A 27,336-nucleotide genomic window follows, 5' to 3' on the forward strand; every position below is an offset into this window, starting at 1 on the left:
TATCACCTGCATATAAAAAATTGATAACTGTACTTCATGCACACGGGATGTTTTTACAGTTGCTGTTTTCAGCTTCAAGACTTTTATTTTCCTACAGTCAAACTCTCCAGCATGTTATTCTATGTGTCCACGCACACATAGGCTGTTATCAAATGTTTTTGGCTGTTTTGGTAACCGCTGATAAACGTTAAAAAACATGGCTTACGAGCAATTAACATTTTTGACTAATTGAAAAAAAAAAAAGCTAATGCCGCGTACACACGTAGCGGACTTCCCGCCGGACTTTCCGAACGGGCTACTTGCCCACACACGGCACTTTTTCAGCGGACTAATACAGCGTACTAAGTCCGCCGGACTATCCGCCGTACTTTTGAAATGAACGGACTCGCCCACACACGCAGAGGAAAGTCCGCTCATTTTGAGAGCGTCTCCAGGTAGGCGGGGCCCGCGAAGGAGACGTCTCTGGCCCCGCCACCTGGTATGGACTTAAAGGGGAACCCGAACACCGAAAAAAATCGGCGTGGGCCCCCCCCCCCCCCAGGTCCACATCAGACCCTTATCCGAGCACGCTACCCGGCCGGCCAGAAAAGGGGGGACGAGCGAGCGCCCCCCTCCCCTCCTGAGCCGTACCAGGCTGCCTGCCCTCAACATGGGGGGGTGCCTTGCGTCTTCGGGGGTCTTCTCGCCGGACTCCTCCGCTATCTTCTTCTAGCGCTTTGCTAGCGGAGGAGCCTGGCTTTCTTCCTCGCCGCTGCCCTCTTCTTCCGACTTCGGGGGTCTTGTCCCCCTCTTCGAGGGTCTTGTCCCCCTCTTCAGTTCTTCTTGCCGGGCCACCGCGCCTTCTTCTAGCTCTTTTACAGGCGGTGGCCCGATCTTCTGTCGCCGCCTTCTGTTCTTCTCTTCAGATGTTGCCTCGTCACTCTCTCTGCTCACAATGGTGGGGACAAGGCGCGCGGCGACTTATATAGGGACATCGCTGGATGATGTCCCCGCTTATTATGACGTCGCAGTCCCAGCATCCTCTGGGACTTTGACACCATAATGGGCGGGGACATCATCCGGTGATGTCCCTAAATAAGTAGCCGCGTGTCGCGTCCGTGCCATTGTGAGCAGAGGATGCGACGAGGCAACATCTGAAGAGAAGAACAGAAGACGGCGAAAGCGGCGACAGAAGACCGGGCCACCGCCTGTAAAAGAGCTAGAAGAAGGCGCGGTGGCCCGGCAAGAAGAACCGAAGAGGGGGACAAGACCCCCGAAGTCGGAAGAAGAGGGCGGCGGCGAAGAAGAAAGCCGGGCTCCTCTGCTAGTAAAAGAGCTAGCAGAAGATAGCGGAGGAGTCCGGTGAGAAGACCCCCGCAGACGGAAGAAGACCCCCGGAGCTGTGCAATAAACTATTTTAACCCTTGTGTGTTGTGTTTTTTTTTACTTTTTTTTTTTTTACAGGTGAATGGGTAGGGGTACATTGTACCCCATACTCATTCACATAGGGTGGGGGGCCGGTATCCGATAAGCCCCCGCCCGCAGACCCCGACAACCAACGGCCAGGGTTGTCGGGAAGAGGCCCTTGTCCTCATCAACATGGGGACAAGGTGCTTTGGGGTGGGGGGGCCGCGCGCCCCCCCCTTCCCCAAGGCACCCCCCCATGTTGAGGGCACGCGGCCTGGTACGGCTCAGGAGGGGGCGCTCGCTCGTCCCCCCCTTTCCTGGCCGGCCGGGTAGCGTGCTCGGACAAGGGTCTGATGTAGACCTGGGGGGGACCCCCACGCTGATTTTTTCGGCGTTGTGGTTCCCCTTTAAGTCCATACCAGGTGATGGGGCCAGCGACGCCTTCTTCGCTGGCCCGGTCTACCTAGAGACGCACTCAAGATGAGTGGACTTTTCTCCGCGCGGGAAAAGTCCGCTCATTTCAAACACACGGCGGACTGGCATACTAACGGTCGGATTGTCCGCCGAAATGCGAGTCCGGCGGGAAGATTGGAGTGCAAAAATACTTTCTAAGTCAGCCGTACTTTTGGGTAAAAAAAAGTCCGCCGGAGGCTACACACGGGGGGATTGTCCGGCAGACTTGAGTTTGCCGGACTTTTCCACCCGATTGTTTGATCGTGTGTACGCGGCATTAAAAACACTATTGCAAAAGCGTTGGAAAAACTCACTGCAAAGCTACTGGCGTTTTTATAACGTTCAGTGTGCATGAGCCCTGAACATTAACAGGGATTTAATTTATGTTAGCAAAAAAAAAACGAACACATTTTATCTGCCTTCAATTTCCCCATGCTTCAAGAACTCTTATCACAGGGTTAGGCTAATGTAAACATTTCTCACACCACCGGGTCACACTGTCGGGACTTGAGATCCGACTTGTGAGACCCCCCTCTTGCATGACATGTGCAATCCTAAGTTAGTCAATGAGAGTTGTTTTAATTAGCACTACTGAAGTCGCTCAGACTTTAAAAAAGGTTCCTGTACTACTTTCAAAGCAAATTATCCAACTTGTGCCCATAGACTTTAATGGAAGTCACCTCCAAAGTCGAATCCTCATCTATGTTGATGTGATTTGAACACAACTTTATGCAATTTGTATCTGGTGAATGAGCATTTCAGATTGATGCTCCAGCATGAAGAGGATCTGTCATTTGACCAGAGAGAGAGAGTTGACAGTTGCATTACATCTGGATGGTGTTGTCCATAAAGTGAATGGAGATATTTGACCTCCTTATAATTTTAGGTGTCAATTTCTCCTGGTGAGTGACAAACACACATTTAGAAGATATCTGATTATAGAAGAATCTCATTTCGCATGTGCCAAGAGACTGATTTATGATTCACATTTGATTTATGGACGTCTATTTGGACATCACTTTAGAGTATAAATGCATCACAGCACTTTGTGGAGAGCCACTTTAATACGATTTATATAAAACCATTTTGTGTAAGAGAGGTAACAGGCTCTGCATGAAAGAGAATGAAAGATTAACCTCTTAATCACTAGAGACACAGACACATGAGTGGGGAGGAGGTACAGAGCTAGACAACCACACAAGTGTATGGCCTGACCAGTCATTCAGCTGGTGTCATAGATATTGGGCTGGGAGTTATGTGATGGGTTTCAGATCTCACTATCTAGCTGTGTGTTGTGGGCATGGGAGTGAAGATGTCACTGATGCTACCGATAGTGGAAAGTGAGATCTGTGCACTAGGGTGGCAAATTCTAACTGGTTTTTGCACCCCACTTCCTTTGTGTTTAGAAAGCCAGTGGCTATCATCTATGTTTGCGGTCCATCTGTCTGCTTTTCATGGTGTGTGTGTGTGTGTGTGTGTGTGTGTGTGTGTGTTAGAAAACAGTGACTTCTCAAAATGTAAGTGCTATGGGTTGAGAACTTTTTCATTTAATAAAAAAGTGACCTCTACCACAACACCATCACAATTTGAATATAGTTTCCAAAATACTGCAGAAATATTACAATTGTAAAATTGAAATGATTATGATACCTCCAAGGCCTCATGTACACGGCGGCTGGTAAGGTTTAGGAGCAGTTGGGCATTTTTTTCAGCTGGCCCTGAACTCTCCTCTATGTTATCTTATCAGTACATTTACACAGGGTCATTTATAGTAGTTTCTAGGCAGTTGGTTTAGAAGCTTTTTTGTGGAACGCAAAAAATGTGTTCAGACGAATGTTCAGAGGCATCTGAAATGTCAGATGCCTATAACAGCTTGTAAATGCTGCTAAATGCGGTAACTCACATTTAGCAACATTTTGTTTACAGACGTTTTTCATGTTAACAAAAAAAAATATATATATATTTTTTTTTCAAACGCTTCTAGACGTAAACGCGGCTAAGTGTGACTAAACACGGCATGTATACTTGGCTAAATGGACACTGGTTTGTAGCTGTCAAGTTAAATCGTTCAGGAGAGGTTGAAAAATGTGTACATGAAGCCTAAGCAAGTGCATATATTTAATTTTGCCCCAAAGCGATTGATTTTATTAAAGCTAGAGAGTGAAAAATCTGGTTTATCTGTGAATGGTAGCCAATCAACTTTTAACTTCAGCTTGTTCAATTAAAGTGGTTTTAAACCGTCACATGATACACAGAGATTTAACAAATCCTGCTACCCAAGTTTTACTTGTATATCTGCTGTCTAACCCTTTCTACACTCTTTGTAAAGTGCAGATCCTGTTACAAATCTTTCTTCCTCTTTCAGCAGTGGGTGGGGAGTCTGGGCTTACACTGTGAGAGCTGATTGGAGGAAAGGCACACACCCCCCTCCACATAGGCAGAGGAACCAAGGAACATACAGACCTGTAAACTGAATAGACAAGCTCCCAACTAATATCCTTCTAAGCTTCCTCCCCAACACAAATTTTCAACTGCTGTTATCGCAAGTGTCGGAAAACTTGTCAGAAGTGACTCATGCTGATAACAGAGGAACAACAGCTTTGGAGAGAGACAAGTAAACACTAAAGATATATGTGCTTAGGTCAAAATTTCATGAAACCACTTCAGGTTTTGGCAAAAAACCTGGAAGCCGACTGGTTTCTGCACCAGATTTTGCACTCTTCAGTTTTAGTAATTCAACCCCAAAGTCATTTCTCAGTCAAACTCAATTGTTGACAATAAGTGGATGTATCCAAAATAAACACAATCTAGATGGTATTGGAAAAGGAATTTGGCTATACTATTAAAAAATCTGAATAATACATATTCTGACAAAAAGAAAATTACAGACACAACTTACGTATATTAGCATTGCAAGCATATTGCTGGATTATATTCATTGTCTAGAATGCTTTTAAAATACCATGTAAAAGCAATTTAAAGTTTTCCCAAGTACAGCATATATCCTGTAGAGATAGACACTGTTTGCAGAATACCTATTTGCCACTATTCTGGGAGTTAAACTTGCCGTCTGTCAAGTAAGGGCTTCATTCCAATCAACCACATTCAGAAAAAAAATGGATACTTTCCTTAAATGCATCACGGGCAACATGCAATGCCAATTTAAATCAGATTAAAACAAGACTAATATTGCATCCAGTTTTGATAGATCGTAAACACTGGTACCTGATAAGCAAGTCAAACACCTAATTTGTTTCAGGAACACATTTTTTAGAGAAAAAAAAAACGTACAAAATAAACGTGTGGTTCAGTAGAAAGCTATTCTTCTTTCATGAAAGCTTACACAGTTATAGAAAAGATATGTAGCTCACAGTTTGCCACAAATGCCAACCATTATTACATTTTGTTGATAGATAGTCAATAAAATGACGATAGATGCATATAGTGCCTTATCTTATCAAATGTTTAAATAGGAAATGAGACACAGACCAAAAGATAGCAAGCTTTTCTGTTTAGCATGCAATGTGTTTTCTGGTCTTACCTGCAAACTGAGGTTTTGAAGTGAAACACCAAATGAGAGCGGACACTGAGGATTTGTGATCTACAAAAAAAAAAAAAATTGAATATTATACATTATAAATCTGCGCTGCTCGAAACATACAACATTGGGTCATGTAATATGGGTACATTTACTAAACCGATATTAAATGACTTCATAATGTACAAATTACTAGCTTTTTTTTTTTTTTAATCTGGACCACATTCAATTTCCGGGGCAATGAGGCAGAAACTTTTTGGCTTCACTGAGAATTAAGCCCATGTCCTGGAACTACTATGTTGGCTTGGAATCTGACAATTGCCACTTGCATCAGAGACTTCTGAGAATAGCATTTGCCACAGCTACACACTGCTTTTAATTAGAAGCGCACACCGAAATTTCCGCCGCCAAAATATATTGGCCGAAAACTTATCGCCATGCGGCCAAAAGAAGAAAAGATGCCGATAATGGCACCGAAAATGAGGCGGGCCTCCCCAGGTGCCACACATTGCAGGGGTGTCATCCTGGCGGCTCATTCAGAGTCCTCCCCTCTCTCCTCCTCCTCCTCCTCCCCCTCTCGCAGAGATGTGATCTCCCCGAGTCATGGAGTTGAATTGTTTCTCCCAGACTGTAACAATGTCCTGCCTCCTGTGATAGACGGTACACAGATCCAATGCCGGGAAACTGAATCAGTGTGAAGTACATCATAGGAGACGGGATTTTGTTACTGCAGCTGCCCAGTACGGGGAAATTCAAATCCAGTTCCATTACACAGTGGGAGATCGCCACTATGATCTGGGCACTGGTAAAGCTGCATCAGACAGTCACTGGTGATTGCTATTATTATTAGCAGTGTGTTTAAGTTTAACCACTTGCCTACCAGGCCAATTCTGAAATTTTTCTCCTGCATGCAAAAATCATCATTTTTTTTTTTTGCTAAAAAATTACATAGAACCCCCAAACATTATAAAACATTTTTAGCAGAGGCCCTAGAGAATAAAATGTCAGTCATTGTAGCTTTTTATCTCGCATGGTATTTGCGCAGTAATTATTATTTTTTTAAACATGAAAAAGTATGTAAAAATCCCCATAGGCAACGCTTATACTGGTTACATGTTTTGAGTTACAGAGAAGGTTTAGGGCTATAATTATTGCTCTTGCTCTAACGTTTGTGTCGATACCTCACATGCGATTTGAACACAGTTTACATATGTGGGCGCAACTTACGTATGCGTTTGCTTCTGCGTGCAAGCACATGGGGACAGGGGCGCATTATAATTTTTTTTCTTATTGTTAATTTTACTTTTAGTTTTCTAGTTTAACACTTTTTTAGCATTTAAAAAAAAAAAAAACCTATCTTGTAATAGGAATTAGCATGACAGGTCCTCTTTACAGTGAGATCTGGGGTCAATAAGTCCCCACATCTCACCTCTAGTCTGGAAAGCCTGAAATTAAAAAAGGCGGAACCATTTTTTCGAATGCAGAGGCTGGGCCTGACACATAACATCACACCCGGCCTCCGAACGATCATAGAGACTCTGGGGCCCATCTGGTCCACCGGAAAGCTCTATGGTTAACATCCGGGGGCCAGCAGATCCCTTCTCCGGTTTGCCGATGGCAGCAGCGAGCCCAGAAAAGCATCGGGACGTCTCCTCTTGCCGCCCGTAAGAACAATCAGGTGGCTGAACAACTGCTACCATCTCTCTTATAGTGTAGGGAATCGCCGCCTGAAAAAGATGATATCTGAATGATGTCTGCAGTTACAGACATCATTCAGATATCACCGCTCAAATCCAAGGACATCATACGACGGCCTGGAAGCAGTTAAATAAGAGATTGCAGACATGATACAAGAGATGGTCAGAGACTGCAGACTGAATTTTTCTTGAGCTTTTCTTGCACTAAAGATGGCAATAATGGGCAACAATAAATTCATATTCATTTAAATTGATAATAATTAAAAAGTTGAATACAATTATAAATAAAAATATAATTTTTTTTTAAAAACTGTCATTTTCTGTTTTCGCGCATCCTGCATTTTCAGATTCGGCACCAAATTGCAACTCTAGTTTTAATAAACTCAGTTTTGGGTGGACAGCAAAGATTATATAAATGATCCCAAGTTATATATGTAGTGCCCCTCAGTAAGCTACTAGTGTTAGGTAAATTTAGTAAACAATTGGGTATCTGAAAAAAGTATCTGTGCTGTAAGAAGTGTAACAGGAGAATGTAATTTTTCTGGCTTGCAAAAGATTTATATTGCATCCCATAGATCATCTTTGCAAATGTAATTTCCCAACCAAGAACTGTTTATGTAAAAGCTCAAACACAGACAGCAGAAAAAAAAGTGACAAGATGACTGGATTATTCAACGGCTTCCAAACATTTTAACTCCCAAGTTCCTAGTGATGTAGATATAAAGTGAGCAGTGTTCAGCTACACTTAATACTTACTTCTAACTGCCTAGAAGCATAAAAATAACGTATTTGCTGATAGCTACCCATAGATTTTATTGTGTTGCAAGGGCCGGATCCGTCAGCAAGCGGTTAAGTTCTTGCTACTAAAATCTCATGTGTAGCTGAGCTCTAAGGGCTTCTCAACCAACCCAAAGCAGATTTCTGTACTAAGAGCAAGAATCCATGCATAGCTAAACAGCCACAACTTGTTTTATTTATTTATCTGTATATAGGGAACAAAAAGGAAACTGCCACTGCTGAAGTATAGAAAACACTATTGTATTTCTGAACAATTCCAATTCAAGATTTTTAAATTTGTTTTCCTTTTAACACTGAGGCTGTGATAATAAAGTAAATGAATTTTTATAGGGTTAATATTTTTCCCTGGATCTGCTATAATTTTTTACTTTCTTGCTGGGGGTTTGTGTGTATGTGTTTCTATGCTACATTTGGTTTTGCGCCGGAGGTGCAGCGTCACAATCGTGCGGCGCCACCTCACTGACGCCGTTGCTTTCACCTGCAGCTGGATGGAGGGTTGGTTCTGGTGCCAATATTGGACGACTTGACCACCCAATTGATGGCACCATCCTCCCCTTTTGCAAGTCAGTGTGACATTGATGGGCATGTGTTGGCGACTACCAGCTACTTTTTATATGCTATACCAGTGTTTCTCAACTCCAGCCCTCAAGGCACCCCAGCAGGTCATGTCTTCAGGATTTCCCTCAGATGAAACGGCTGTGGTAATTACTAAGGAAGTCAAACTGATCAAATCACCTGTGCAAAATAATGGAAAGCCTGAAAACATGACCTGTTAGGGCGCCTTGAGGACTGGAGTTGAGAAACACTGTGCTATACTATATCAATTGTTTGAAACCATGTGAATACTTGACTCTACCATATGCGTATGCATGCATGTATATATATATATATATATATATATATATATATATATATATATATATATATATATATATATATATATATATATATATATATAAAATTGTATTGGAGATTTTACATGTACCATAATTACCATTATGTACCTTGTTATTGACATTCAATTTTTATACATATTAAAACCTTCAATTAGTATCTATGTGCTTCATTTAAAGTCCCACTTCCCTGTCCCCGTTTTTGCTAGATATAAGCTGATATCTATATTATAATAAATAAAATGCAATATTGATGTACGTACTGCATACAAATCAATCAAAAGTAACCTTTTCTACTTATCCCCCGCTTCAACTTTGTTTACTCACATCATCTTCATAGCGGACATGAATATTGGAGATCTTCACTTGAAGGTTTTTGATAACCTGCGTTACTAATTTCTCTACAAATGTATCCTGTTTTTCTTCCTTTGGCTTTTCTTCATGTAAACAAAAAACAAGAAACAGATCAATCAGCACAGTACAACATGACATAAAAGGGAAACATCTCACCGATGTATAAAAATACCATCTGAACACAGAAGACATTTACATACCCTGGTCCGCCACTTTCTGTTTGGCCTCTTCAATGCGTTGAAGCTCCCGTTGCTTTGCTTCCAAAAACTGTTTTTCTTCTTTTTCAGCATCATATTTAATACCTGAAAAGAAATATGCACCAATTGAGGACTGACAGTAGGTATAAACACACATACATAATTTAGAGCATACAACTACTACTTTAAAGTGTCAAACTTTGCTTCTCTGAGGGTGATCTGCACACACATGGGATGCCTAAAACTAGCGGCGCTTTACTGCTAACACCCACAACGCCCCAGTGTGAAAACGGGTCTAAGACAAGGAAGGGGGTCGTAAACTGTACATATACTGGCCCCTTTCCCGCTCTCCATCCTAACAGGTCCCCCATAGCAGCTGGTGGAAGAGGGGAGGGGGAAACCCAGCAGGGGTGAAGTGGGGGGTCAAGGGAGTACACAGGAACCGCTGTAGCAGAAGGTGGATAGGAGGGGGGCATAGAGAGGAACCAATCCTTTTGTTTTCCTGCTGCAGCTGCTAAAAGGCTGCAGGAGGAAAATGGAGGTAATTGGTTCCTCTATATGTTGCCCCCGTCACCCCTCCTATCCAGGGGCACATAGAGCATGGGGCCAGGCTGCATTTGTGATCCCTGTACATACACCCCTGGCTTAAGTATATGTAATAAAATGGTCCTGGCTTTAACGGTCAGTCATATACAGTGCACTTGAATCAAAAATGTGAATGTGCTGAGAAATATAAGGAATATAACCTTAACCACTTGTTTACAAGTTTAAAATCATTTTTTTTTGCAAAAAAAGTTCTTGGAACCCCCAAACATTAGATTTTTTTTTCAGACACCCTAGAGAATAAAATGGCGGTCATTGCAATGCTTTAGATCACACCGTATCTGTGCAGCGGTATTACAACCGCAATTTTTTTGGGAAAAAAAAACTTTTTTTAATTGGAAAATAGAGGATGACAACAGTAAAGTTAGCTCAATTTTTTTCTATATTGTGAAAGATAATGTTACGCCGAGTAAATTGATACCCATCATCTCATTTCTCTCACTTTACCGATTGTGGCGATACTTCACATGTGTGGTTTGAACACTGTTTTCATATGTGGGCGCTACTACTTTCGCTTCTGCGCACCAGCTCGGCGGGACATGGCACTTTAAAAGAAATATTTTTTTTATTTTACTTTTTATTTTTTTACACTATCCGTTTAAAAAAATAAAAATAAAAAATGGGTCACTTTTATTCCTATTACAAGGAATGTAAACATCCTTTGTAATAGAAAAAAAGCATGACAGGACCTCTTAAAATGTGAGATTTGGGGTCAAAAAGATATCCGATCTCACATTTACACTAAAATGTAATAATAATTAAAAAAAAAATCCTCTTTAAGACCATTTGGGTGGAAGATACGTTTGAGGTCGCTTCCACCCTCTAATGTTATGGAGCCGAGTGGGGACCATCTTTCCCTCACTCGGCATCCAGACTCAGAGGGCAAAGGCCACAGCCATCGGCTCCGATAAGCGGCGGAGTCTACCGGAGCACGGCGGGGGGCCCTCTCCCTCCCCCGATAAAAGTGATCTTGTGGCAAATCCGCGCAGAGACCACTTTTATGTTAAAGAGAACCACAAGCTGTTCCTGAAAATACCTGTTTTATGGCAGCTAGGCTGTTGCCACAACGGTATTTAGCATCAAAGTATCGACGTACAGGCACGGTGATTTGGGTTAAGCGGTTAAATAAAGCATGGACACTAAGTCCCCATTCAAACTGGTGCAACTTTGACAGTTCCAAATCGAATTATAAGTCACACCCCATTGCTGGCAATGGAACCGTTCAAGTTGCAGCGATTATGAAAAGGGTTCCTGTACTACTTTTTACCAATTTCACTGAGACTTCCATAGACTTCTGTTAAATGAAGTCGCAAACCACAATGATACCAGCAGTGAAAAATCGCACTGTGTGGCTTTGAAATTGCACTATAGTAGCGCAATTTCAAAGCCGCACCGGTGTGAATGGGAGCTAAACATATCAGGGTTTTGGGAGTTTTCGCTAGTAACCATAAACAATTAATAAAAAATTATATTTCAACACATATTAGATCCTCCACCAACATGCAGATTATCATTTAGACTGGAGTTTTTTTTGTTTTTTTTAACTGTGTCGCCTAATAACGCTGAAACTATTTAATATTCAGTATTTATATATGAATACTGCCTTTTTGACCAGCCCACACACCTTTTACTGGTAAGCATACAAAGAATGAAAACCATAAACCTACTAGCAATAGGCACTATTAATAAGTAAACTCCATCCAGAACAGCCTCCACTGGTTGCGTATAAAGATTTTTCCAAGGGATTTTAAGATCGAGTTTTCCTGCAGAAGACAAAAGCTAGTTTGATTACTGAAACAATAAAATGTTCTAATAATGCAGAATTATTATTCTAACATGTTTTCTTTCAAAAGCTAGCTATCATATAGAAACATCTTACTAGTAGAGACCCTTGGCTCTTCTTTTTTTTCTTCTTTTTTGTTTATTTATCAACAGCAGTTACCACAAAACCACACAATGAAATAAACATAACATGTACAGCCATAAATACAAAATTGTCTATCAGGTGACCAAGTTGGCCACACCAAATAACAAGCACCAATTAAACAATATAGAAGAATACAAGAGATCGATCGATGATTATGAAATCAGTGCGGAACTGAGTAGCATAAACTGGAATATGACATGAGAGGAAACTGCTAATTTTATTTGCCATAGGAGACTTGAGGAGCTTAGAAAAGAGAGAAGGGGGAGTAAAAGAGGGGGGAGAAAAAAAAAAAAAAAAAAAAAAAAAAAAAGCTTCTTTCTTTACAGTGCTGAACTCATTAATTTTCCATTAACCATCAACTATTGGAAAAATCTTTACACCTGGACCTGCTTTCTACACAAATGCATGGGACTTTAAAAAGCAAAATTATTTGCCATCAATACAAGGGAATTGTGCGCAGCAGATACAATTAACAATGGGCCAAACACTGGTAAAGAAGACTGAGTTTTCAATACTTCAGTTCTGGATATAGTGGATGTCATAAATGTAAAACATTTTAAAAGAAAAGTTGGAAAAGGAAGCAAGAATCCAAATGACTGCACTGGGAAACACTTGTTAGCCAAAACTGAATCATTTAAAACTCACCCATCAGTTAATAAAATCAAAACAAGGTAAAAAACAAAACAAAAAAAACATGCGTTTGGAAAATAGCAACACTTTGTGCGTCACCCCACTTTGGAAGTCATAAATATGTGCACTGCATTACAAGTAAAGCTTTATAATGTAGTTATCGTATATTTGGGAGGAGCAGAGAAACTGTAGGAAATAGGTGGGAGGTCCTTTGTGTTAATTGTGCCATACATTATATCCTACACCACTTTAAAGAGGAGCCAGAGTCTGTAAAAAAAAAAAAAAATACCGTAGCTGCTGACTTTTAATATAAAAGGATACTTACCTGTCCAGGGATCCCGCAATGTCAGCTTCAGGTGCAGGCAATGGCATTTTAAGTAAGGGAAAGCATAGCTAATCCGGTTTCCTACGGCGCATGCTCTAGCTATGCTGCACTTTCTGAATGGCCCCGAAGTCTTCTGGGACCTGTGTGTTTCCCAAGAGGAAGCGCGTGCGGGGGGGGGGGGGGGGGGGTTGTTGGGGCCAGGAATACCCGGAAATGTCGTAGATTGCTGATCATCTTAGCCAGAAGTGAGAGTGGGTACCTGTCAAAACCTGCTCCCCTCTCCTCCCCAAAAAGTGTCAAAATGTGGCAGTGGAGGGGGGGGGGGGGAGGGTGTGAACAAACAGAGCTTCCCCTTTTGGGTGGAACTCTGCTTTAAATACTGCCCTCCAGCTTATAAAAACCCCTATGAGATTTTTGCCCCCATATTTTTTCATTATAACAGTATTTCCATTTCAACAAAATGTAAATTATTTTTACCACTGGGACATCCCAATTCCATCTTATTAAAGAATTAGACATGCTTTTGCTAATCTATTTAATAAATTGCAATGTTATTCAAAGAAAACTAAGGATTGAATTTACTTTGTCACGTGCAAAACAAGAGACTCTCACTAACTGATGTGAAATTCAATATTTCATTCTAGTCCTTGTAATAAAAATAGGGCAGTCTTCTTCAACTCACCAATATGCCCGGCTTTCACTTTAAAAGGCACATCCAGTTGACTCTGCAAAAAAAACGATAACCATTACTTCAGCTTAAAGCCCAACTTCGGGCAACTAAAAGATGTTCCCTTGCAGTGGGACTCCACATATACTGCAAGGGTTGATTGGTTGTTTATATCTAGGGGAACAAAAAAAGGATTTTACAGGTAATCTTATAAAAATCCTATTTTATTTATCGTACATCATGGGACACAGAGCCTTAAGTAATTACTTAACGGGAAGTCCCATAGCAATGCTACTTGAGGGGAGGGAGACACAACCCAGAGGGTACCCCCAGACTTGAGGACCTATACTGCTGCCTGCAGCACACTGCGCCTGAAGGCAATATCCTTATAGCTCCTTACATCCACCTGATAAAATTTTGTGAATGTATGCACTGAAGAATAAGTTGTGGCCTTACAGATCTGAGCCATGGAGACCTGATGACGCACTGCCCAAGAAGCACTAACCGCCCTGGTAGAGTGCGCCTTAACTTGAAAAGGGGGAATCTTTCCCCTTAAAATTATAAGTTTGAATTATAACTTGCCGAATCCACTTATCGACAGTAGATTTCAATGCAGCCTGTCCTTTCTTAGGCCCTTTTGGCAGAATAAATTAGACATCAGTCTTACGAATCTGAGCAGTTGCCTTTAAATAGATTTTCACTGCTCTAACCACATCAAGACAATGTAGTGACCTTTCTTCCCTGGAACATGGTTTTGGAAAAAACAATGGTAGGACAATATCTTGGTTCAGGTGAAAACCCGAAACCACTTTTGGCAAAAAGTCTGGATGAGGGCGTAACACTGTCCTCATGAAAAAAGCAGCCAATTTCAAAACCCTAAAAACCCTCGGAAGTCTTCTCTTCTCTACATCCGTTCAAAGTGCAGAATTTACACATGATCTCTCAGTTCTGAAAAGCAGAGGGCAGAGAGCAGAAGTTACATCAGTGAGAGCTCTCAGAGCTGATTGGAGGGAAGGGGCACACCCCCCTTCACACAGCACACAGGAATAGAGCTGAGGGTTGTCAATATGCTAGAGCTCACCTTTCACCTGTCACCTTTTTTTCTCTTGGTGTCAAGAACACTTGTCAGAAGTGATTCATGCTGATAGCAGAGAAACAAGGCGTCGGACAGAAATTACACTTGGTGCTCCTAATTGGAGATAAGTACACACTATAGAGATATGCTTTGTTCATATTTCATGTCTGAGGTTTACAACAACTTTAACAATATGTGGGCATGTAACCTAATCTTTTCTAGAACTAGATTTATCAGCAAAAAATTTCCGGTTTTACAGTGAGTCACTACAAATGTACAGGCAGTGGTTCCAGGTTGGGATTTGTGGAACCATCTTCTACAAATATGAAATGGTAATGAGTCGAAAAGTAATAAAAAGAATCCAAACCAAATAAATCTCTTCTGCTGTTCCCTGACAAATAAACAGTAACGTTACACCGATTAAAACATACAAGTACAATTTTACTTTCTATGCTATAGCTAGGCTTTTAAAGGAGGCTTACAATAGTTACATAAATATAATACAAAGTATATCAATGATTTCTTTTGACACTTAAAGTGGTTGTAAACCGCATTCATGAAATTTGAACTAAGCACGTATATCTGTAGTGTTTACTTGTCTCTCTCCAAAGCTCTAAGTGTTGTTTCTGTCTGGTGCTTCATTCCTCTCATCAGCATGAGTCACTAGATCTCCCACATATGAGGTAACATGAGCTGAAAATTTGTGTCGGGGAGGGAGCTTAGAGGGAAATAAGCACTGAGCTTGTCTATTCAGAATGCATGTTCATTTGTTCCTCTGCCTATGTGAAAGGGGGGTGGGTGCCCCTTTCCTCCAATCAGCTCTCACACAGTGTAAACCCAGTCTCCCCACCCACCCCTATGTACTGCTGAAAGATGAAGGATTTTTAACAAGATCTGCACTTTTGAAAGGGTTTAGAGAGGGGAAGACAGCAGATATACAAGTAAAACTTAAGTAGGGAGATTTGTTTCATCTCTGTGCATCATCTGAGGCTATTATCTTCACTGGGTATATGTGAGGGTTAACATCTACTTTAAGCTGTGCCTAACATAAAAATAAATTAGCCATACCAATGCATTTTCTTTAATCTCCAGATTCTTCAGTGCTACAGCGCCTAGAAGACAAAAATACTTTTTAGCATATGTAAATCTCACACATAAAAAGGAACAGCATGAAGGTAGAACTCAAGTAAAAACAATATAGCAAATTTAAACAAAAAAGCATATTTTTTCTGCACTCTTCACCATCATATGAATATAAAGAAAAACAACCAGCACAATAATAGTAACCCCTTTTGAAGCGGCTAAACACTTAGGGTCATTCAAATGCCATACAGTAAAATATAAAAAGACAGTGCAGCGCTAATAAGTCCATATGTCTCAATGAAGCTGAAAATGCCTACTGCCAAACGGCATGAGGAAACCGCTCGCTTAGCAATTCAATTAATAATTAGAAATTAAATTAAAACACCCGGATTTCCCTTTGTTCACAGAACAGAAACACAGTTAAAAAAAAAAAAAAAAAAAGAAGAGGAGGATCAACATTCAATCTAGCTGGAATTAAAACCTTAGGCCTCATTCAGATGAAGCGAATCCGCTTGCACCGAGTCCATCACCTCAGAGGGAGAGCTCTCCGTTGATCTCCGCTGAGCCAGCGGATGACAGGTCCCTCTCTGCTCACTGAGTGGGGAGCGGCTTGTCAAGCGCCGCTGGATTCTATGGAGAGATCAGATGAAAACAGACAGAATGTCAGTTTTCATCAGATCTCACCCGATCCGATAGCGACGGATCCGGATGTAGGGCCATCCGTCTGATTTTGGCGGATCGGACCGGGTCGGATGTCAGCGGACATGTCACCACTGACATCCGTCACTCTATAGACCAGCATTGAGTGCCGGTTCAGGTCCGCCGTCAAAACTGACAGGCGGACCTGAACGATCCGACGGTGTGAAAGGGGCCTTAGTCCCATGTATCCAGTACGATTCCCTATGACTCAACTGGTAAATAAAATTTCCCCCCTCCAATGTTTGGTAACCCTCTCAATGCCCCAAAATCTTAGGCCCTTGGGGTTCTGCTTGTGAAACAATTTTAAATATCGAGAAACATTATGGGTTTTTAAACCTTTTTTTTAATATTGTTAACATGTTCGCCTATGCGAACATGTAAAGGTCTCAAGGTCCTGCTGCAATCCACAGTCGCCCTCCAGCATGTAAACCACTCCAACAGTATCACATGTGATCAACTGTTGGATGGTGTACTCTTTGTTGGTGGCTGACACTAAAAACACTTTCCGCTTCTTAATATCAACTTTGGAGTGCTTGCAGACAGTGCATCATCTGCAGGCATAAAAGCCACCAAGAAATGAAAATAATCTATTTTCTGAAAGAATGGGAGGATTTAAAACACCATAAGGATTGAGCTCCCTTATATTTGAATTGGGGCAGTACCAGTAACACCAGGCTCAACACTTTGTCTTGTTTAAGAATGGACCAATTTAAAAAAAAAAATAATAATTATATTGGACATTATAGTCTACAAAAAAAGGGGGTCCGAGTATGCTGCCTCCTTCATGAGAATCCTTTGATCCTTCCCATCTGCAATAATTCATATAATAATTCATCCTTAAATTGCAACATGGGGTCTTTATTCAATAATTTATAGGTATCACCGTCACTTAATGGACGGTTAATTTCTGCTTGGTAATATTCTTTACTTGGAACAACCAAACCTCCACCTTTGTCTGCTGGACGTATGACAATTTGTTTGCGTTTACATTTTTAAAAGTAAAAAATAATGCATTTTTTTCAAAATTGTCACTCTTTTTTTCTTTATAGTGCAAAAAATAAAAACCGCAGAGGTGATCACATACCACCAAAACAAAGCTCTATTTGTGGGGGAAAAAAAAGTAAATTTTGTTTGGGAGCCACGTCGCACGGCCGCGCAATTGTCAGTTAAAGTGGCACAGTGCCAAATTGCAAAAAGTGGTCTGGTCTTTGGCCAAATGTTCCGGGGCTTAATCGGTTAACCTCTTCACGTTTGCGCTATAGCCTAATGACGGCTACAGCGCGGACCTACTTTGCGGAGATGACGTCAACAGACGTCCTCCTGTGCTTGAGCTGTGATCTGTGATCAGCCGAGTCTCATAGACTGATCACAGATCGGAGTAAGGGGTCATTCCCAACCCCTTACCACGTGATCAGCTGTTAGCCAATGACAGCTGATCATGTGATGTAAACAGAGTCGGTAATCGGCTATTTTTTCTCCTCACGTTGATGGCATGAGGAGAACACAGTGTAACCTATAAATGTCAGCAATCAGTGCCTCATCACCAGTGCTGCCTATTAATGCCACCTACCAGTGCCCATCAGTGTCGCCTTATCTGTGCCTATCAGTGCAGCCTCATCAGCGAATATCAATGAAGGAGAAAAATTACCTGTTTGCAAAAGTTTATAACAAACTACGAATTTTTTTTTTTTTTTTTTTAATGTTTAGCAAAAAATAAAAACCTAAAAAAGGTGATTAAATACCACTAAAAGAAAGCTCTATTTGTATGAAAAAAAAAAATGCCAGCTGAGTCATAGGGAATCGTACTGGATACATGAGACAAAAGGTTTTAAATTCCAGCTGGATTGAATGTTGATTTCGACATCAATTGTTTTATTTCTGACCGCTGATGATTTTGACATCATTTGATTGTATAGGATGACTGCGGATTACGCCATGCATAATTTTTATATTTATAATCATAACTATACATGTTGTGTTATTAATATATTTTTATTAATAAACCATTTTTTTTATTATTAATTAAATTTTTTATTAAAACTGGATTCTTGTTGTTCTGTGAACAAAGGGAAATCCGGTTATTTATTTTCATTTCTAATTAATTGAATTGCTTAGCGAACTATTTCCTCATGCCGTTTGGCAGTGGGCATTTTCAGCTTCATTGAGACATATGGGGACACTGGGATGTAACGCAGACGGAAGTCACGTGAAGCCACCCGCGGTCATTGCTGACTTTTTGCACATGCACTGGCATACCAGGTTTTATTCAGTTTTTTAAAATAAAATAAAAGTTTGACACGTTATTACACCCTATGAGGGAAAGTGTATATGACCCTCTGTAATTAAAGGGTCCATTCTGTGAGGTGAGCGGCCATTTATTCCTTTGGTGGAGGTTTACCCACAAAGTCACCTGCATGTTTACCATGTTGTAGCACCAATATCACACATTGTTGGACCTTTGACATATGGACTTATTAGCGCTGCACTGTCTTTTTATATAAATCTTCACCATCAGTCTGGAGCTGCCCATTTCAATACTTCATTTCCACCACCAGATGTCCTCAATATTCCAGTTTGAATGACAGCCACTGCAAATCAACTCACTTCCTCTGAGCCCAAACTGTAATGGACCCACCCTGAGTCTGTGAATGGGCAGTGAAAAAGCCAGAAAACAATGACAAGCTCATCTCACCATGTTCCTCATCAGCACATGAACGCCTTATTCAGCTTCATCCTCTCACACTCTTGTAAATACAGGTATTTATAGTGCTTGCATGGGTACATGGTTGCACACCTGTCTGTTCTTTCATACAAAAAATTAGCAATGGGGTTATATTTTTCCTTTTTTTAAATCAGCTAGGTGTGTCAAAACAAAAATGTGTGCAAAGTCTTAGAGTATGGTTTTTAATCATCCACATTCCAAACAGAAAAGCTTGTGTTCTGCCAGCAAATGCAAAGTGAAATCCTTGCTCTCTGTGGGGAAATGGTGAACAGTTTTCAGAGGCTTGACACTTCCTGCGGAGTACAGAGCTCTCCAGTCAGCATGGAGCAAGAGCTTTGCTTATTGTAGAATGATAGGTCTGACTCAGCAGGAGGCATGTCAAAACTGCAGACAGATCACATAAAGAACAAGAGTCCGACTTTGCAGCTGCTGGCGGGGGGACAGGCTTCTCTACTCAGGTTATGGTTGCTTTCTGAAGAAAATGAACTGTAGGACATTGAACATCTTTTGTTTTGATTCCCCTGGAAAGTAAACTGAAAAGTTCAAATGGGCTTTAAAATGTAATTAAACCCACATCATTAACCACTTGCCTACTGGGCATATATACCCCCTTCCTGCCCAGGGCAATTTTCAGCTTTCAGCGCTGTCACACTTTGAATGACAATTGTGTGGCCATGCTACACTGTACCCATGTAAAATTTTTATCATTTTTTCCACACAATTTTTTTTTTCCTTCGTTTGTTAACATTTTTTTCAAACCGTAATTTTTCTCCTTCACTGATGTGCAGTGATGATGCTGTACTGATAAGCTGCACTGACCGGCACTGTTAGGTTGCAATGGTGGGCACTGGTTAGCAGTACAGATGGGCTGTCAGCGTGAGGGGGGGGAAAAAAAAGCCAATTACGGACTTCTGTTTATGTCATGTGATCAGCTGTTATTGGCTTACAGCTGATCGCATGGTAAAGGGCCATAATCAGCCCTTTACTCCAATCAGCCGAGTCCCAAGGACTCGGCGATCACAGAGTGGGGATCGTGGACAGCACGAGCAAGGGAGGACATTCATGTACGCCCTCACCCAGCATTTTAAGCCTGTGCTGTAGCCGTATTTTGGGTACAGCATGGGCACCAAGTGGTTAAAAACTGTCAATAAGTGGTGTATTACATGTTGTTCATACTCAGTTACTTCAGGATTGGTTTTCTGTATTCTCCAAAAAAATCTGGCTGATCCTTCTGTTCATATCCCAGGGCGGCACAGTGGTGTAGTGGTTAGCACTCTCGCCTAACAGTAAGAAGGGTCGCTGGTTCGAATCCCAACCACAACACTACCTGCCTGGAGTTTGCATGTTCTCCCTGTGCTTGCATGGGGTTCCTTTGGGTACTCCGGTTTCCTCCCACAATCCAAACACATGCAGGTAGGTTAATTGGCTTCTGTCCAAAAAATTTGGCCCTAGTATATGAATGGGGACCTTGGATTGTGGGCTCCTTGAGGGTAGGGACCAACGAGAGTGTGCAATGTATAGGGACAATTGTAGACACTCAGGTTGAACTGGATGGACTGGTGTCTTTATTCAACCTTACTAACTATGAAAATATATCCTCACTGCAGTTGGGGATTTTGCAGGCCAGTGATGGCAGCTAGTGCACATGCTCAGTACCACAAGCATTTCCTCCCCATCACATCTGAGCAGCCCATGTTACTATAGAGTCACACATGTGGGCATATACACAGTGGTAAATGACAGCCTACTCCCTCCCTCCTCCCCAGAGCTCACTAACCAAGCGTGATATTACATGTAGATTAATGGAGGCTTCACCCCCCCTCCTTGTTCTACGACACAGGTTGAAGGCGCATGACACAGCCAGTGACGGGCAGAAATCTGCCCATGCCATGTTAGTGCCAAAAAATAATAAAGATTTCATTTAAAATATATATATTTGTATGACAATTTAAAACAGTTTATTGATATTAATTATTTTTACTCTGTATCCCGAAGGCTGTTTTTTTTTTATTGCGAACATGTGACCAGCAGCAGAGGATTAGACACTCCTCCTGCCACTGCTTCCCTGTAGATGGGTTGGGAAAGATCTGGGTCATCTGACAGCTGTATAAAATTGAAAAAATAAACTTGGATGTTTTTTTTATTAAAATTAAAGTACCATCGTCCACATACAGAAAGAGAAGGGATAATGCAAATTAAAGAGTGTGCGCTTAGTATCACTTTAAGATAATTCTGAAAAGATTTAGCTCCCTCTAAAAACATAATTTAAACAATTCCAAAATGTTTTTATGACATCTTTTACAGCATCTCTCCAAGAAAATAACTGCTTCAAACATGTTAGCACTTTCAACCTTTACAATGTGCTAATTAAAATGAATGTTTCTTCCTACAGCTCTAAATTCAATATTTGCATCTGTTTCTTGCACCCTTGAGAGGCCCCCCTTTAGAAACAAACGAACAAAAATATACAGACTGCAGTTTTCAAAATTCTCTGCCATTTTCTTGGTCAGGACTCTGGAGAACAATGAAAGAGAGGTATACCGCTAAAATGATGATGCCACAACTTTACTCAAATTACATATTTTGCAAACAGCTGATTGTGATAAAGGCCTAAACAGTTTTGCTTAGAAATGAAAACACTCTCCCACAGGTATACTTGTAACTGTATAGTTCATTTACATATCTATTTGCCCTCTGGAAGATTTACCCCCTTATAACCAGGCCATTTTTTGTGTTATAGCACGGTGTTATTTTAACTGAAAATTGCTCGGTCATGCAATGCTGTACCCAAATAGAGCTTTCTTTTGGTGGCATTTGATCTCCACTGCATTTTTTCTTTTTTGCGATATAAAGCAAAAAAGAGACAATTAAAAAACAAAAAGCAATCTTTTTTACTTTCTGTTATAAAACGTATCCAATTAAATAAAAAAAAAAAATCTAATTTTCTTCATTAATTTAGGCCAATATGTATTCTGTTTAGGGATGAGCTCAGGCGTGTTTGCATGGTCCACGTGCAGAGCCTGCCAGGAAGTCGGCGTAGCACTGCGCTGATCATAGGCAGTGAGACATTGCCCGATCTCTGCAGCCACACATTGGGGCAATGTCTCACTGCCTATGATTAGCACAGCGCTGCGCCGACTTCCTGGCAGGCTCTGCACGTGGACCATGCAAACACGTCGGAGCTCATCCTTAATTCTGTTAAGTGTTTTTGGTAAAAAAAAAAAAAAACCCAACAAGCGTATATTCATTAGTCTGTGCAACAGTTAGAGTTTACATACTATAAGATAAATACTGGATTTTTTTTTCTTTTATACTAGTAATGGCGACGATCAGCAACTTATAGTGGAACTGCCATATTGTGGCGGACATTCTGACGCCGACACTTTTTGGGAACCAGTGACATTAATACAGCGATCAGTGTTAGAAATACTGTATGCACCGTCACTGTACTAAAGACACTGGCTGGGAAGGGGTTGAACATCTAGGGCAATCAAAGTATTAAATGTGTGCCTAACCAGTGTCTGTGTACTATGGTGTGGTGCACAAAGGACAAATTCCGGAACGATCTTTGATTCTTTTCTAGAAACAAAAAAATGTGCTGGATGATTGGTCAGCCCTCCTACCAGGGGAAGCAGTCCACGCTGGAAGAAGACAGTAATTGCTAGCAGAAATAGCAGCCACCAGCGATAATCGCAGGTAAACCTCAACGTGCTGGTTGTACCCCAGTTGATAGACCAGTAACAACAGCTAAGACTACAGAAACTTTACAAAAACAACAAGGAGGATGCACAGGTAAAATTCCAATGTATAACTAAAAGGCCTCGGTATACTGTGACGCAGACATCAGTAGCCTGGTCTTATGTACGCCCCGGAGCATAAAGCTCCCAGACCACCTCTGGAGCCGAGGTATGTCATGGTTTGCTGAGCCGTAGCTGTGAACTGCACGCGCTCGATGGCTGGACTGGGGAGACTACAAGGATAAGTGAACCAGCCTGTCACCCAGCCGGCTGTTGATAGAAGATCACAGCATCATTCATCTTGCGCAAAAAGCCAAGCTTCTGCACCAAAAAAAAAACATGGACCTATGGGCCCACAGGGTTCCTAGGTCTTATCTCCTCACTAGGCAAGAAAAAACTGAGTTCTGCTAGAACAGGCTGTGGGGTTGTAGCCTAGGGACCGCCCCCTGGGTAGAACTAAAAGTTCTGAAGTGTTGTATTACAACTTGCCTAGTAATCTCCAGTGATAGGGCTGACAACCCATTTTGTTACAGAGGAGCTGTGCCGGTCGGTGAATATAAGAGAAAATTTTTTTTGCCTAAAGTTCTACTTTGACATATCACCAATCAGCAAACCGTGTGTATGTAATAAAAGCCCTTGTTTTTACAGTCAAGCTCCTATCATCCTTATAAGGAATAAAAACAACCATGCACTTATGGCCCTTATGGTGCTAAACAAGCCTTGGCAAGTGTTTCTCAACCCTTTTTCAGTCAAGGCGCCCTTCAAAAGTATGCACAAATCTTTAAGTCACCCCATTCTGAAATGTACAAGGGTGGCACAGTGGTGTAGTGGTTAGCACTCTCACCTAGCAGTAAGAAGGGTCGCTGGTTTGAATCCCAACCATGACACTACCTGCCTGGAGTTTGCATGTTCTCCCTGTGCCTGTGTGGGTTTCCTGCAGGTACTCTGGTTTCCTCCCACACTCCAAAGACATGCAGGTAGGTTAATTGGCTTCTGTCCCAAATTGGCCCTAGTATATGAATGGGGACCTTGGATTGTGGGCTCCTTGAGGGTAGGGGCCGATGTGAGTGTGCAATGTACAGGGATAGGGACAATTGTAGACACTCACTCAGGTTGAACTGGATGGACTGGTGTCTTTATTCAACCTTACTATGTAACTAACTATGAATCTAATAAGTTATACCTCCAAACATCCAAACACGTAGGTGCCAAGGTGTTGGATCAGTAAACTGTCAGAATGTATTTTACACAAAACATCCAAACTTACATTTTGACAAAGGGAGAGCAGCACTGAGGTAGAGGGTGGTAATCCATAGCACAGCAACACAGACCAAGAGAGGGATCGATTAGCTAGATGATGGTGACCAGTTCAGGACCAGGAATGGTGTCTGTAACGGCCTCCCTCTCTAACACTCAAGACAGTAACCGATGGCAAGGAGGAAATGGGCAGGAGGGAGGCCGGTGTTCTGCCGAGAAGTGGCCCGGGCACAAATGACGCCCACAAGAAGAGTAGAAATTCCGCCCATCACAAAGTTTTTATATTTTGCAGCACCGGCCATCTAATTCCGCCCCAAAGTGCCCATAAATCCGCTCACAAGAAATGTAAAAATGTGCCTATCACAAAGTTATATTTTTTTGCTGCACTGGCCATCTAATTCTGCCCACAAAGTGTAGAAAACCGCCCATCACGCACATGAACTCGCCACGGTAGTGCGGCGGAGCACAGGGACACAATCTGACACAAAAGAGAAAATACATTGACTATTCTGGGCCTGCGCCGCCATGCCGTAAGAACAGCTGATGTTAAAATCAGTTGTTCTGCTGTTACGTACGACACATGCGCAGTTGAGGCCTGGCACTATCCGATGGGGGGCATTTCTCGACAAAACACCGGCACAGACACCATTTGTGGTCCTATTCTGTCGGTCCCAGCTGTACTATGAATTACCACTCTATACCTTGGTGCTGCTTTCCATTTGCCTAAATGTATGTTTGGATATTTTGTGTGCAATAAAGTCTGACACTTTTTACTGATCCAGCGACTTGGCAACTTTGTTTTCACAGAGGTGATCTAAAATCTGTTGCCCAAGACACTGGCTCCAGGAAAACCCATTATAAACACACACAAGCTAATGTGCACTTATTGTCATCTTATAAAGCATTATTCAACGTGAAGAATGTGTTAAGAGCAGAAATGGATTTTAATGGGGTTGGTCATACAATACAGTATAAAATATTAATGCTGCCTAGAGCATAAGCATGTTTTAAATAATCTGTTGTTGCAATTACTGCACCTTGAACAACTAATGAGAACTATAGTTAAGGCATCAAATGAATTACATTTATTTGAAGGAAACTTAGACAGGGCTTGTTCACATCAGTTTTTTTTATTTTATTTTTTTAAACACATCCTGGATGCATGCACAGTAAAATCAATGCATTCCAGGTCACTCTAGTTCACACCACTTCATTCTGTTGCAGTACCTCTTGTTCCCACAGCCTGCAGCTGTCCCCTCCATACCTCAAGAACATGCATGCCAGATGTCACACATGTGTAGTGAAAGATATGGCAAAGTACTTGATTGTTTACATGCGGCCATTAAGTCTCACTGCATTCCGAAGTTTTTCAATTATTAGCTTGAGGTCTGCCTTCAGGCAAATTAATTAGCCTTCCAAGGCCATTTCTAGGTTACCAGCACATGGGCTGAATGACTGGGGGGGGGGGGGGGGGGGGCGGCGAGTAGAAAAATGTCAGCTATCGTATTTCATGATTTCTTACAAGACACTGGGAAGAGGATCCAGTGATTTTGCATGGGGGGGCAATAGAGTTTTACCGGGGAAAAAAATGTTTTGAATTTTAAAAGGGTTAAAGGTTTATTTTAAAAGTAAATAAAATAATAAATCAGTTTGTTGGCAGGAACACAAATCTAAACCATGGTAAATTTCAGGCCCATAATACTAACTAAATACCAATATTTAAAGCCCACCTATACTTTAAACATAAGTGCAGGGGCATGTTATTATTATTTTAAAAGGTGATTTTTCAAGGAAAATCACTCTCTTGAAAAAGGACACTTACATGCAAGTACCATTTCCTAGGAATATAAAGAATGTTACAAATAAGAGCAAAAAATATATGCATAGAGTCCGTTTTCATCCGTTTCGATCCACTGACGGATGAAAAAAAATAGGGTTCTAAAAGAAGTGCATCCTTACTTTCCAAGTCTTTCATGTCATATAATAGTCCCAGATATAATTGTATAAGATACCTTGTATAACTTGTCTTTTACTGATTGATGAATCCTGCCTTATTTAAACTTCATGTCTTTTCTGTTATGTTTTTGCTTTACACCTATTTTTTGACGATACATGATGTATTTATCAAAGATTTAACTTCAATAAAAATTATTGAAAGAGAAAAAAAAATAGGGTTTTCGTCACACTTTTTCGGATCAGAGTGGGTCGGCTGTCAATGGACATGTCACCGCTGACATCCGACACTCCATAGAGGTCTATGGAGCATCCGTTCAGGTCCGCCTAAAAAACTGACAGGCGGACCTGAATGGGCAGTTCGTGTGAAAGAGGCTTAAGGATATAAATCCCACATATAGGTATAAAAAATATTTCCAAATCACATCATACAAAAGTTTAAGAGAGACTAAATGGTTACATTGTTACTAAATATATTTTGCTAACAAAGTAGAATAAGGTCATTTATTTGTGCAGAACATTAAAGCGGGAGTCCACCGGGACTCCGCGTTTTTTTTTTTTTTTTTAAAGCCAGCAGCTACAAATACTGCAGCTGCTGACTTTTAAAATAGTGACACTTACCTGTCCAGCGCACCCGCGATGTCGGCACCCGAAGCCGAACGCTAGGTCGTCTGTCGGGTCCTGCCGCCGCCATCTTGGGTATGGGAATCAGGAAATGGAGCCTTTCGGCTTCATTTCCCGGTTCCCTACTGCGCATGCGCGAATTGCGCTGCGCAATAAGTACGCTCCCCGCTGCCTCTGGGAGCTGTGTGTTTCCCAGCAGGCAGCGGGGCACTTGCGGGAAGGGGCGGGCACTTGCGGAAAGGGGCGTAATTTACGCCCCTTTCCGCAGAGAGCTGTCCCGGAAGTAGGTGCAGAATACCTGTACTGTACAGGTATCTGCACCCCCTCCCCCCTGAAAGGTGCCGATTGTGGCACCGGAGGGGGGGAGGGTTCCGATGAGCGGAAGGTCCACTTTAGGGTGGACCTCCGCTTTAACATCATTTTCTAAACTTTTTGATAATATCTTTATTTCTTCTACATTTCTATATGTTAATACAGAAAATCATCCAATAGAACATTATTTAATTGGTTTATTACATACTGTTTGCTTTTAAAAAAAAGTATAAGGTCTGATATAGACTAAATCAGATTTCATTGTCTGGTCTCTACCAAAGTATGCTCAACCAGAATAAATGTAATAATTTAACAAAATACAGATGTAAAAAAGTTTCTTCCTTTAAAAATAGTCTGTATAATAATAAATATCTGGAAACATAACCACAGTCTATGCAACAGAAAT

General features: G+C 41.4%; 1 protein-coding gene across 2 annotated transcripts in view; it reads right to left on the reverse strand.

Moving 5' to 3' along the window:
- Nucleotides 1–27,336, reverse strand: part of VPS13A (vacuolar protein sorting 13 homolog A) — a 327,166-nt gene that overhangs the window by 273,482 nt on the left and 26,348 nt on the right. For both annotated transcript variants that reach the window (XM_077474893.1, XM_077474892.1), the window contains exons 2-7: nt 15,612–15,655; nt 13,484–13,526; nt 11,587–11,682; nt 9,320–9,421; nt 9,093–9,202; nt 5,381–5,440 (exon numbers count right to left, since the gene is read on the reverse strand). In XM_077474893.1, the coding sequence (XP_077331019.1) occupies nt 5,381–5,440; nt 9,093–9,202; nt 9,320–9,421; nt 11,587–11,682; nt 13,484–13,526; nt 15,612–15,655 (455 nt within the window). The remainder of the gene's footprint in view (nt 1–5,380; nt 5,441–9,092; nt 9,203–9,319; nt 9,422–11,586; nt 11,683–13,483; nt 13,527–15,611; nt 15,656–27,336) is intronic.

Source organism: Lithobates pipiens, unplaced genomic scaffold (assembly GCF_037356315.1).
Source record: "Lithobates pipiens isolate NorthernLeopardFrog02 unplaced genomic scaffold, aLitPip1_a1.2 Scaffold_13, whole genome shotgun sequence".
Lineage (NCBI taxonomy): Eukaryota > Metazoa > Chordata > Amphibia > Anura > Ranidae > Lithobates > Lithobates pipiens.